The sequence below is a fragment of the Anguilla rostrata genome, chromosome 9 (genome assembly GCF_018555375.3).
Source record: "Anguilla rostrata isolate EN2019 chromosome 9, ASM1855537v3, whole genome shotgun sequence".
NCBI classification, from domain to species: Eukaryota; Metazoa; Chordata; class Actinopteri; order Anguilliformes; family Anguillidae; genus Anguilla; species Anguilla rostrata.
This window is the reverse complement of record NC_057941.1, coordinates 30,105,829-30,119,408: the sequence shown is the minus strand read 5'-3', so window position 1 is coordinate 30,119,408 and position 13,580 is coordinate 30,105,829. Positions and strand designations below refer to the sequence as shown.

At 47.2% G+C, this 13,580-nt stretch overlaps 1 protein-coding gene and 1 long non-coding RNA gene across 5 annotated transcripts in view; one reads left to right on the top strand and one right to left on the bottom strand.

Moving 5' to 3' along the window:
- Positions 1-53: 53 nt before the first annotated feature.
- The window catches only part of chm (CHM Rab escort protein), a 44,744-nt gene continuing 31,217 nt past the window's right edge, over positions 54-13,580 (bottom strand). For all 3 annotated transcript variants that reach the window (XM_064349353.1, XM_064349352.1, XM_064349351.1), the window contains 6 exons: positions 12,640-12,744; positions 12,082-12,145; positions 11,827-11,923; positions 9,233-9,334; positions 1,425-1,582; positions 54-1,316 (listed from right to left, as the gene is read on the bottom strand). In XM_064349353.1, coding sequence (XP_064205423.1) covers positions 1,035-1,316; positions 1,425-1,582; positions 9,233-9,334; positions 11,827-11,923; positions 12,082-12,145; positions 12,640-12,744 — 808 coding nt within the window. In that variant the 3' untranslated portion in view covers positions 54-1,034. The remainder of the gene's footprint in view (positions 1,317-1,424; positions 1,583-9,232; positions 9,335-11,826; positions 11,924-12,081; positions 12,146-12,639; positions 12,745-13,580) is intronic.
- Positions 4,682-5,604, top strand: LOC135262380 (uncharacterized). 2 transcript variants are annotated; one of them, XR_010332198.1, is made up of 4 exons: positions 4,682-4,719; positions 5,016-5,071; positions 5,387-5,450; positions 5,515-5,604. It is a non-coding gene; the product is annotated as an uncharacterized LOC135262380 (long non-coding RNA). The 2 variants fall into 2 exon arrangements; XR_010332197.1 differs by lacking the exon at positions 4,682-4,719 and having other exon boundaries at positions 4,978-5,071.

The following is a 13,580-nucleotide window of genomic DNA, read 5'->3' as shown; positions in this document are numbered from 1 at the left end:
AAACACAAGCGCACATTGAACTGAAAACACCAATCTACCTTCAGACACCGAAATGATGCAAGCCATTAGATATTTATTGTCATCCAGTTTAAATGCAAAATGGAATCATCACAATGGTAAATACGACGATAATAAAATCCGATAATAAATAAAGCACAATACAGTACAGACCGATATAGGATGAAGAGCTGGCTGTATTCTGATACTGTAAATAGGTGGTAAAATGGCACTCAGCTGCAGCGTTGTGGGGGGGGGGGATCCTGGGGACCCTCTGGTCCTGAAATGACACGTTCGTGCTGAAAAGCACAGCACGGGTCAGACAGAGCGTTAGCGGGTTAGCGGAATACTGATAGCACAGCTGGGTAACACAGTGCAGACCGCACAGTGGGGCATAGGCAGTGCAGTCATGTATCGGAGTGCACAGCACAGGGGAGACGGATAGTGCAGTGTGGTTAGTAGGGGTGATGGGGTGCATGGGGTAACTGGTAAGGCAGGGAAACTCTGACAGGCGATATATTGGGGGATATGTTCCAGTCCCTAATAAACTGTTTTACTTCTGCAATAAAAAGCCAAAGAACCCCACAGTTACAAAGTGAATTGTGCGCTTGTGTGTGTCTGTGCGCGTGTGTATGTCTGTGTGTGTGTGTGCGCGTGTGCGTATGCAAGTTGTGTGTTAAGGAACGGAGGAGAGAGCCTGAAGCCCTGGTACTGCAGAAACAGCCACAAAGAAAAAAAAGGAATGCGTGTTCATTAGATCCAAAATGGCTGCTTTTCTGTCCAGACAACACTGTAGCGCATCACCCTGTCTGTCCCTATGACAGAGAGAGGAGATGCCGGCACTCAGCCTGAGCACAGAATGTGTACAGGAGGGCGTGTTGGATACATTCTCACACACTGCCAGGCTTCATCAGGGAAGGCGCTGTACAGATAAGGCTTTCTGGAGAAGTAAACTGAAGCTCTGAGAAACTACACTACTGAATATGGAAGGGGCAGGGCTTGGAGCACAGGATGTGGTCACAGAGGGGAGGGGCAGGCTATTCTTCAGTGGGAGGAGCAGGAGGCGGGTCTTCCGCAGCCACGCCCATCTGCGATCCCTCATTGTCCTGCTCTGACTCCGACTTTTGCTCCTCCTTCCCATCACCCTCACCCCGAGCTTCACCCTCCCCCTGCCCCCCATCCCTAACTGGTTGGACGGGCTCTCCAAAGCCGGCCCCCTCCCCTTGAGGCCCCTCCCCGTCGTACACGATGTCCTCTGGATTGGGGGCAGGAGGGCAGAACTCTTCGTCTGGGAGGAGCTGCTGGAACACGGCCTCAGCCTGCAGGGAAGGCAGACAGAGAGAAACACCGCTCAGTACGTACAGCGTGCTAACAGACCCACCGCTAACGCAGCAGAGTGGTTTACAGTGTGAGGAAAGCACACGCACCAGTGCGATGGCGTTGTCGCTCCCCAGCGCAGGGTCCGGGCCTGTGCACGGGTACACATTGCTGGGCAGGCTGTAGCTGCTCCTGTCCACGCCTGAAGAGTCTCTCATGTTGAAGTACAGAGCCCACAAGAGCACCGGCTTCTCACCGTCCACCTCGCCTGGAACACACAGCATCACACTGTCAGGAGACTGAATACACCAAGCAGAGCCAGAACACAATCACCTCGCCTACACCAAAACACAACCAGCTCACCTGCACCAAAACACAACCAGCTCACCTGCACCAACACACAACCAGCTCACCTGCACCATACACAACCAGCTCATCTGCACCAAAACACAACCAGCTCACCTGCACCAAAACACAACCAGCTCACCTGCACCAAAACACAACCAGCTCACCTGCACCAAAACACAACCAGCTCACGTGCACCAAAACACAACCAGCTCACCTGCACCAAAACACAACCAGCTCACCTGCACCAAAACACAACCAGCTCACCTGCACCAAAACACAACCAGCTCACCTGAACTAGAACACAACCAGCTCACCTGCACCAAAACACAACCAGCTCACCTGCACCAACACACAACCAGCTCACCTGCACCAACACACAACCAGCTCACCTGCACCAAAACACAATCAGCTCACCTGCACCAAAACACAACCAGCTCACCTGCACCAAAACACAACCAGCTCACCTGCACCAAAACACAACCAGCTCACCTGCACCAAAACACAACCAGCTCACCTGCACCAAAACACAACCAGCTCACCTGCACCAAAACACAACCAGCTCACCTGCACCAAAACACAACCAGCTCACCTGCACCAAAACACAACCAGCTCACCTGCACCAAAACACAACCAGCTCACCTGCACCAAAACACAACCAGCTCACCTGAACAAACACAACCAGTTCACCGACACCAAAACACAACCAGCTCACCTGCACCAACACACAACCAGCTCACCTGAACTGAGTGTACACAATTCTTAATATATTAAGCTGCAGAACTAAAGGGTAGAAATAGGCAACTGTATCCTAATTCAGCTACATATAGTGATTCACTATTTAAATTACAGCAAATTAACAGGCAACCCCTCTCCCCCCTCAGAACAAGGTCCACCTTAAAACTCAAATAGTGAAATGCATGAAGTTATAAAGTATGACACTGCCAGACTACCTCATTTTCATTCATTTTTCATTACGTTCATCTTGAGGAACAGCAACACATTCACTGCGTTGTCACTTAATCTTATTTATTGCTCGTGTTAGTAATGAGCTACACACAAACGGAGAATGTTCTTTCCGTCTCTGATCATTCTTGGCACCGGCGCTGCAGAAAACCCCGTGCGCTGCAGCCAACTCCTGACAGGACTTTTTCCGAGTGATTTTGGGAGCGCTAGGCAGCAGCGCCCCGTTCTCGCTCTTTGTGTCTCTGTCCAGCCCATTTGTGGCCTGTCTTTGTTCCCCCGGTCGTTGCTGTCGGGACATTTAATAACACGCAGGGCTAGAGGTGCATTCTACTCGTTCAGCCACCACGCTTCATTTTTTGACCACAGCTGCTTGCTTTGTTCTCCCAAGTTGCACGTAGAGTTGGGAGACATCCCAGAAAACATGCCTTCAAGGAGGAAAGAAAATGATTTTCAAAACATTTTTTCTTAAGTGGTGGTTGCCTGTGTTATGGCAAGCAATGACGATTTGCCTTTTCTAATTAAATTCACAAGGCAAAAAATCTGGGTTCCAGTGTTTCTTTTTTCCCTCAGAAAACTGGACGGACATCTTTTGGGGAGTTGACAGATACCCTGAGTACATACCATAATCAAAGATTGAAGTAGTACCACTCAGTAGTATGCTGGTTTATATTAGAAAGAAAGGAAAGAGCACGCAAGAGTTTTTACAAATACAAAAATACAATTAAATACGTTATAAAGCCAAATATTTACTGAATCAATTCAAATACATTCAGTCTCTATTACTTTAATATAAGTTAAAAACACATGTCCAAACACATTTAAACATTCAAATGCCTTGTATTTCTAAATACTGTATTTTACAAGACATCTATGAAAAAGTACTTGTAAGCAACTGGAATATTTGAAATGCGTAGTGCACATGTATGTAGGCTGTTTTTAATAAGACACGACATTAATGAGAATTTATTGGTATGTTAATAAGCAGGTGCATATTACAGAAGAGGGGAGAGATATTTTAGTGAGAGGAAGCAATGAGTTTATCCTAAAGGTAACATGATTCTCACTGATAGCTGACATTTAGTTTGTGTGTTTTGTGTTGCTCTTTGATGGGTGTGTGAGCTGGATTTGGAGCGGCCTTCTATAAACGACAGAAGAGGATTTGAAGCTGTGAACAGGCCGCAGGTTTTAAACAGTAAAGCTGTCACTCTGTGTCATTACCCTTTAAAATGCAGGAGACCAAAACAGACAGGGGAAAAAAAGGTGTCAGTCTGAAATGTCAGAACGGTCATTATCAAAATGTCACACAATTATAATATGTGTTACTTTTCCTGCCTCAGGTTGCTGACTGATTCTGTTCATTTGGGGAGAGAGCAGTGAGCGCGGCCTGCTCTCTGCTCTCACCAGCACTGTGTACAACAAACCGCACACACGCCCTGCACCAACACAGGAATAGTGTTCAGCTACTCTGTGTGTTCAGCTACTCAGTGTGTTCAGCTGCTCTGTGTGTTCAGCTGCTCTGTGCTGATGCAGCCTTAGTGTTTAGCTGCTTTATGCTGATACAGTGATAGTGTTCAGTGACTCTGTGCTGATACAGTGATAGTGTTCAGCTACTCTGTGCTAATGCAGTGTTAATATTCAGCTGCCCTGTGCTGATAGTGATAGTGTTCAGCTACTCTGTGCTGATACGGTGTTAGTGTTCAGCTGCTCTGTGCTGATGCAGTGTTAATGTTCAGCTACTCTGAGTTGATGCAGTGTTGGTGTTCAGCTGCTTAGTACTGATATTGCTAGTGTTCAGCTGCACTTTGCTGATGCAGTGGCAGTGTTTAGTTGCTCTGTTTTAATGCAGTGTTAGTGCTCAGGATCTCTGCATTGATGCAGTCTTAGTGTTTATGTTCTCTGTAATGGTGCAGTGTTAGCGTTTAGGTTCTTCGTATTGATGCACTGTTAGTGTTTAGGTACACTTTTCTTGTTTTGGTGCCCTGTATTGGTGCACTGTTAGTGTTTAGGCGCTCTGTATAGGTGCAGCATTAGTATTTAGGTGCTCTGTACTGATGTCGTATTAGTGTTCAGGTGCTCTGTATTAATGCAGTGTTAGTGTTCAGGTACTCTGTACTGGTGCAGGGTTACCGTTTAGGTGTGCTGTATTAATGCAGTGTTAGTGCTTAGGTTCTCTATACTGACACAGTGTTAATGTTTAGGTTATCTGTATTGATGCAGTGTTAGTGTTCAGGTACTCTGTACTGGTGCAGGGTTACCGTTTAGGTGTGCTGTATTAATGCAGTGTTAGTGCTTAGGTTCTCTATACTGACACAGTGTTAATGTTTAGGTATCCTGTATTAATGTAGTGTTAGTGTTTAGGTTCTCTGTTCTGATGCAGTGCTAGCGTTTAGGTGCTATATAATAGTGCGGTGTTCGTGTTTAGGTGCTCTGTATTAATGCAGTGTTAGTATTTAGTTGCTCTGTGTTCATGCAGTGTTAGTGCTTAGGTGTTCGGTATTAACGTAATATTAGAGTTTAGGTGCTGTGCATTGCTGCAGTGTAAGCGTTCAGGTGCTCTGTATTAATGCAAGGTTTGTGTTTTGGTGCTTTGTATTAACGCAGTGTTAGTGCTTAGATTCTCTACACTGACACAGTGTTAGTGTTTAGGTGCTCTATACTGGTGCAGTGTTAGTGTTTAGGTACACTTTTCTTGTTTTGGTGCCCTGTATTGGTGCACTGTTAGTGTTTAGGCGCTCTGTATAGGTGCAGCATTAGTATTTAGGTGCTCTGTACTGATGTCGTATTAGTGTTCAGGTGCTCTGTATTGATGCAGTGTTAGTGTTTAGGTATCCTGTATTAATGTAGTGTTAGTGTTTAGGTTCTCTGTTCTGATGCAGTGCTAGCGTTTAGATGCTATATAATAGTGCGGTGTTCGTGTTTAGGTGCTCTGTATTAATGCAGTGTTAGTATTTAGTTGCTCTGTGTTCATGCAGTGTTAGTGATTAGGTACTCTGTACTGGTGCAGGGTTACCGTTTAGGTGTGCAGTATTAATGCAGTGTTAGTGCTTAGGTTCTCTATACTGACACAGTGTTAATGTTTAGGTTCTCTGTATTGATGCAGTGTTAGTGTTTAGGTATCCTGTATTAATGTAGTGTTAGTGTTTAGGTTCTCTGTTCTGATGCAGTGCTAGCGTTTAGGTGCTCTATATCGGTGCAGGGTAAGTTTTCAGGTGCTCTGTATGAATGCAAGGTTTGTGTTTCAGTGCTTTGTATTAATGCTGTGTTAGTGCTTAGGTGTTCGGTATTAACGTAATATTAGAGTTTAGGTGCTGTGCATTGCTGCAGTGTAAGCGTTCAGGTGCTTGATTAAGCGGTTTGGTTTGGTGCTTGTATTAACGCAGTGTTAGTGCTTAGGATTCTCTACACTGACACAGTGTTATGTTTAGGTTCTATACTGGTGCAGTGTTAGTGTTTAGGTGCTCTATATTGTCAGTGTTAGTGTTTAGGTTCTTCTGGTACTGTATGCTTAGGTTCTCATACTGACAGTGTTAGTGTTAGTACTGTATGTGCAGTGTAAGTGTTTCAGGTGCTCTGTATTAATGCAAGGTTTGTGTTTTGGTGCTTGTATTAAGCAGTGTTAGTGTTAGGTCTCTTAACTGACACAGGGTTACGTTTAGGTGCTCTATTAATGTGCAGTGTTAGTGTTAGGTGCTCTATACTGGACAGTGTTAATGTTTAGGTTCTCTATACTGTACAGTGTTAGTGCTTAGGTTCTTATCTGAACGTGTGTTAGTGTTTAGGTGCTCTATACTGGTGCAGTGTAGTGTTTAGGTGCTCTATACTGGTACAGGTTAGGCTAGGTTCTCTATATGCACAGTGTAGTGTGAGGTTCTCTGTTACTGTGCTGTAAGTTTCAGGTGCTCTGTATATGCAGTTTGTGTTTGGTCTGTATTAACGCAGTGTTAGTGTTAGGTTCTCTACACTGACAAGTGTTAGGTTAGGTGCTCTGTATGGTGCAAGTTTGTGTTTGGTGCTCTATACGCAGTGTTAGTGTTGGGTTCTCTACACTGACAGTGTTAGTGTTTAGGTGCTCTATACTGGTGCAGTGTTAGTGTTTAGGTGCTCTATACTGGTGCAGTGTTAGTGTTTAGGTTCTCTATACTGGTACAGTGTTAGTGCTTAGGTTCTCTATACTGACACAGTGTTAGTGTTGAGGTTCTCTGTACTGGTGCAGTGTAAGTTTTCAGGTGCTCTGTATTAATGCAAGGTTTGTGTTTTGGTGCTTTGTATTAACGCAGTGTTAGTGCTTAGGTTCTCTACACTGACACAGTGTTAGTGTTTAGGTGCTCTATACTGGTGCAGTGTTAGTGTTTAGGTGCTCTATACTGGTGCAGTGTTAGTGTTTAGGTTCTCTATACTGGTACAGTGTTAGTGCTTAGGTTCTCTATACTGACACAGTGTTAGTGTTTAGGTGCTCTATACTGGTGCAGTGTTAGTGTTTAGGTGCTCTATACTGGTACAGTGTTAGTGCTTAGGTTCTCTATACTGACACAGTGTTAGTGTTGAGGTTCTCTGTACTGGTGCAGTGTAAGTTTTCAGGTGCTCTGTATTAATGCAGTGTTCGTGTTTAGGTGTGCGGTATTAATGCAGTGTTAGTATTTAGGTTCACTCTTCTGATGCAATGTTAGTGTTTAGGTTATCTGTACTGGTGCAGTGTAAGTTTTCAGGTGCTCTGTAAAGGACAGGGTGCTCCACTGTGCTGTGACCGCTGTCCTCACACAGTTCCTCTCCTCAGTCCCCCTGCCCCCCACCCCCTCCACCCTCCACTGTAATCCAGGTGACTCTGCCTCTTTGACCTGTTCTGCCTCAGTGCTTCTCTTATGTAGTGATTCATCCTCAATAACTCTCACACTATTTGTTCTGACATTTTAATTAAAATACTACTACCTCATTCACATGATAAAAAGAGGCGTCGCGCTGCACTGGAGCCCACCGCTCTCCACCACACTCCCAACGAGAGGGAGAGGGGGAGGGACGGAGAGGGGGGGAGAGAGAGAGGGGGGGAGGAAAGAGTGAAGGGAAAGGTGGAGGCCCAGGGAGGAAAGAGAAGAGAGCGAAGGGGAGAAGGGGAGAAGGTCTTAATCTGGCATGACAGAGCCCTGATGATGGGGTCTGTCCGCTGCTGACAGATGGATATATAACGGCCCTGGACCCTGCAGCGCTCAGTCCAGACAGCGCTCGGACTCTGCTGCGCAGACGCGTGTCCGGACCGAGTCCGGACTTTACTGCGCAGCCGTGAGGCGCTTCTTTAACACAACACAGTAAGAGAGAGAGAGAGAGAGAGAGGCGCATTGGTCTGCAGTTTATAAAAACACCATGTCTCACACTAACTGGGTCTTCAGTCCCTTCAGACATATGCAAAGACACTATTTTTATCATTAATAATAACTGGAGGTCACACCAGAGGTCACGCTCTAATCTATAGTATAGAAGGAGTCACCTGACGATAATAGAACAGCACTCTGAATCTCCATATCATCAGTATTAATCACACGTTTTCACTGAAAATTTCTAATATTCCATCATATTAATCAAACGTCTCATTTGCATAAAGTTAATCTTCCATCGAATACAATCATACTTATTACTGATTCTGTCCATATATTGTCCAATAATATTTATTATACCTTTCCCAATTTATCAACCATCATGTCATACTTTTACATATCACTTCAATATCAACCACGCTTGGTCCAGATAATATCTTATTTCACTTCAATATCAACCATGCTTAGTACTTATCTCATATCACTTCAATATCAACCATGCATAGTGCTGACGATATCTTATTTTACTTCAATATCAACCATGCTTAGTCCAAATATCTTATTTAACTTCAATACCAACCATGCTTAGTCCTGATAATATCTTATTTTACTTCACTGTCAACCATGCGTAGTACTGATGATGTCTAATATCACTTTATTCTCAACCATGCTTAGTCCTGATAATATCTTATTTTACTTCACTATCAACCATGCTTAGTACTGATAATATCTTATTTTACTTCACTATCAACCATGCTTAGTACCGATAATATCTCATATCAGTTCAATTTCAACTATTGCTGCTACTAATAATATCTCAAATCACGTCAATATTAATCATTACTGCCAGTCATTACTGATCATACCTCATATCAATCACACCAATACCAACATATTTATTTTTGATAACTCATATCAAATTAATAACACTCACATATTGGTATTAGTGGTATTCCATCAATAACAATCATAAGAAATTGATTACTGATTATATCTCAAAATGTGATGCATTTTTAATGCCCATTAAGGCACTAGTTTTGGAAATTGGCTTTGGCTATGAACACATGCTGGATGTACATAATGCTATTGAAAATATCAAGGCCATCTATACTTACCACTTTTAAATAAATAAATGAATGAAGAATAAATACATGTCTCTCACAATTCGAACGTTTGTCAGAAAAGTCTCATTCTGAATGCTTTAGTGAATGAATGCTGGTTTGAGTGGTGACTGTGTGTTCTCTCTGACTGAGCTGAACGGCCTTGCACGTGCCGTGAGAGTCGAGGCGCGTCTCACTCACCCTCTTCTTCAGCGCTGGGCGGTTCTGCGAAAAGCCTGGACACCAGCGGCGCCAGGTCCTCCTGGGCCGTCCCGGAAGAGGGGCAGGTGAGGTGCACCATATCTGAGCGGGGCAGAGAGAGAGGGGGCGTGGGAAGGGAGGAGGTGTCTGGGGAACAGGTCCCCCGAATGGGGGGCTCCAAATCGGGCCGGGGTGGGGGGGGGGGGCCTCAGAGGGGACGGCGGCTTCAAAGCGAGCCAGTCAGGGCCGCGCGGGGCTGGGGGGACGGGGACGGGATGGAGCGCGCCGGTGGCGGCAGCGGGATCCGCGGGGAGAGCAGGGGCTGCTGGGAAATCCCCAGAGCTCCGGCAGCATCACAGAGCTCTGTCACCGCAGAGCTCTCAGGTGGGGGTGGGGGGGTGGTTGAAAGAGAGGACTTGCAGTGGTGAATTAGGCCAGGCTGGGGACGGGATGGGCGTGGGGGGTGGGCAGCGATAGGCCTGCTCCAGGCTGCTCACACAAAGGGGCTGGACCACATCTCAGCTGTTGCTGGATGCTCAAGAGATGGAGCTGTGCCTCTCCAGATTAAGAGCCTAAGAGCCAAACTCAGGTCACTGAGTACACCATGACTCCATTTCCCTCTGCTTAACCTGGAGTATGCTGAGCATCTCTGAGCACCCCGCCCACATCGCACCAAGCCCCGCCCCGCCCGGCCCCGCCCTGCCCCCTGAATCTGTGAAGCTCCTCGCTAACGGAAAACCTTATCACCACTCTCACCAAATCACTGAGGAGGAGGAATTTAAGAAATATCCACACAGGTCAATGCTGTATATTCATTTCAGAAACACATGTATTATGTGTGCTGTGTGTGATATACATAGAAAATACTTGCTTTTGCTAATAGCAGATGCTAACAGTATCTTCATTGTTAAAAAATTAACTAGCGAACCTAGTGTTCGTGGCACACGCATGCGTGCCCACACACGCATATGCATGCATGTGCACGTGCATGTGCACATTAACCGCATTTACAATGAACACATCAAATGTGTACAAGGTTTGATTAACAGCGGGTGTATGGGACGCGTTAATGGCGGGAGGTCACCATGGATACAGCTGGAGAGCAGAGGCCCACTGTGGTGTCCTGCATCCTCACAGGACACGGGAGGAGGGGGGGGGGTGGGGAGCAATGACACGTCCTCATAAAGCGTGATGTCGTTGAGGGGGGGCAGGGCTGTCTGAGGCTCCGGGATCCATCATGCACCAGGGTCTTATTTCATCCGCGCATCAGTAATAAAAGATGGCATCATTGTCTTTGCCGTGGCGGGCTGTGTGTGTGTTTCCGTCAGCCTCATCACTGTGCTGTGATTGCATGTGAGCCACTCAGGTAGAACTACATTACTTATGGGGGCCACGGCCATCCATCTACCGGCGGGACCGGGAGGAGCGAGCGACCGCGCCGCACTGCGGCTCCATCACCCCCCCCCCCCCTCGACCCCCCCGCCCCTCCATCCCACCCCCGGTGAGGCAGGACGCTCCGCTGATTACCCCCGGCCCAACATCCCTCTTCATGCAGAAGGGCAATAGCCTGCTCTCCACCCCGCAGATCAATCAGCCACTAAATCACAGCTTCAAATGTGCGCTGATCGATTGTAAAAATAGCAGGACTACTACTGCTGGAAATGATAATCCCAATAAATAACCATCGGGCTAATGGTGGAACTGGCCGTCAGACTGGAGACGTCCTGCTGGGCTTGTGGGCCTGTGTCTGTGCTGGGCCTGTGTTCACTGGGCCTGTGTCTGTGCTGAGCCTGTGTTCACTGGGACTGTGTCTGTGCTGGGCCTGTGTTCACTGGGACTGTGTCTGTGCTGGGCCTGTGTTCACTGGGACTGTGTCTGTGCTGAGCCTGTGTTCACTGGGACTGTGTCTGTGCTGGGTCTGTGTTCACTGGGACTATATCTGTGCTGAGCCTGTGTTCACAGGGACTGTGTCTGTGCTGAGCCTGTGTTCACAGGGACTGTGTCTGTGCTGAGCCTGTGTTCACATAGACTGTGTCTGTTCTGAGCCTGTGTTCCCAGGGACTGTGGTCTGTGCTGAGCCTGTGTTCACAGGGACTGTGTCTGTGCTGGGCCTGTGTTCACCGGGACTGTGTCTGTGCTGAGCCGGCGTTCACAGGGACTGTGTCTGTGCTGAGCCTGTGTTCACAGGGACTGTGTCTGTGCTGGGCCTGTGTTCACAGGGACAACTCAGTGTCTATGGTACTGACTGATTCCGTGCTGTTCTGTGAGAGCAGACAGAATCAGGCCAGGAGCTGCAACTTCAGGTTAAGCCAGACTACACCGTGATGTCACATCAAAGCAAATGAATGCAACTCCCATGCAATAATAGTTTGTGAATGTATGTAGCCAGTTAGTCTTTCTTGTACTGAAAAGGTCTTGCTTTTGAATAAGCTTAGTTGAGTTTAGAAAGCTGTAGAGGTAGACATTGTTCACGTGTTCAGGAAAATGAGTCAAGTTTGGTAAAGACGCAATATGAATAGCAGTAACATGAGGAGGAAAGGAGAAGTGGTTAAATATGCAGTATACAGAGCGTGTGAAGGCGAGTGCACACTCACAGGTGCCTGGCATGCACGTCATGCTGGACGAGCAGAGCTCAATAACTTGAACCGCAGGACCCCCCGTCTCCTGGGGGGGCACCGTAACCAGGGAGATCTGCAGAAGGAAGAGCACAGGGTTCATTTTCTCTCTCTCCCTCCCGCTCTCTCTCTCTCTCATATACACACAGCTTCCAACAAGCCACTGTTACTACAGTATCTACACAACCTTTAATAGCAAGTTTGAAGAGAAACCATAGGACAGGAGATTACTACCTGCTGTTCAGATTCAGAAGGAAGCAAAGATCGGTCAGTGATGAGGACGGCTCTGGAAATCTGCCTGTGAACACAAACCAATGACCGTTACACCCCTGCTTATAAAGATCACCCCGCTCACCAACAAAGCCCAACTCCTCCCCATCCTCCACCTGCACCTCCCACTGTCCTGCGCATCATCCCCCAACCCCGCCCTTTCCACGGGGACATGCTGACTCTCACCAGTAAGGCCCACCCCTAAGCTGTAAACCACGCCCTCTCCACTGACTTGCTGACTCTCACCAGTAAGCCACACCTCCCAGCTGTAAACCCCGCCCTCTCCACAAACCTGCAGACCCACACTAGTAAGCAACACCTTCAAGCTACAAACCCCACCCTAACCTGCTGACTCACCAGTAAGGTAAGCTGTAAACCATGCCCTCTCCACTGGACTTGCTGACTCTCACCAATAAGCCACACCTCTAAGCTGTAAACCACGCCCTCTCCACTGGACTTGCTGACTCTCACCGATAAGCCACACCTCTAAGCTGTAAGCCACTCCTCTCCACCATCTCTTACCTGTAAGTTACGTTTTTCCGCTGCTCCTCTCTGAGGTAGCCCTCCTCCACCACAAAGTGGCTGCAGCTAATTCGCTGTCCACACGTGTCAATCACCGCTTTACAACTGATGAAGGAGGAGATAAAAAAGGAACGGCATCAGGATTAAATGACTTTTTGTGGAATATGTGTTTGATATGGAGGTAGGTAGACTAGGGGGTTGGGGCAGACAGAGTGAGATGGTGGCAGATAAACTGGGGTGTGGGGGCAGATAGTGGGGTGTTAGGGCCAGACAGATTGGGATAGGGGGCAGATAGAGTGGGATAGGGGGGCAGATTGAGTGGGGCCTAGAGGCAGATAGAGTGGCATATGGGGCAGATAGAGGGAGATAGGGGCATGAGTGAGTGTAGGGCAGATAGAGTGGATGGGGGCATTGAGTGGGCCTGAGCAGATGAGTGCAAGGGCAGATAGATGGGGGCAGATAGACGGATAGGGATTGATGGGGTGTGGGGCAGACAGAGGGGTGTGGGCAGATGGTGGGTGTAGGGGCAGACAGAGTGGGATAGGGGGCAGATAGAGTGACCTTCCTGCATAGGCTGAGATGGAGAGGATGAACACTGCAGTCTGTCTGCTTGTTATGTCAAGAGTTATAAATGTGCTTTATAGGGCTCATTATCCAAACTAATGGGCTCGGGGTGACATCCTTGAAATGGACTTTCACAACACAATAAAGAGCAGAGCAGGAGAGCCACAGACCCCTGAATAATCCGCACCCCACAACACCCACTCTTTATGTAAATGAAGATTTATTAACTTGTGGATCCACGGCAGCAAACCACACGCATAATCAATCGCATCTCTACAGGCACAGATACGCCACTTGCACTCAATGCATATACACTGCTACTGGTGCATGCACACATAGATACACACTCACACACACAACCATGCATGTGCATGCGC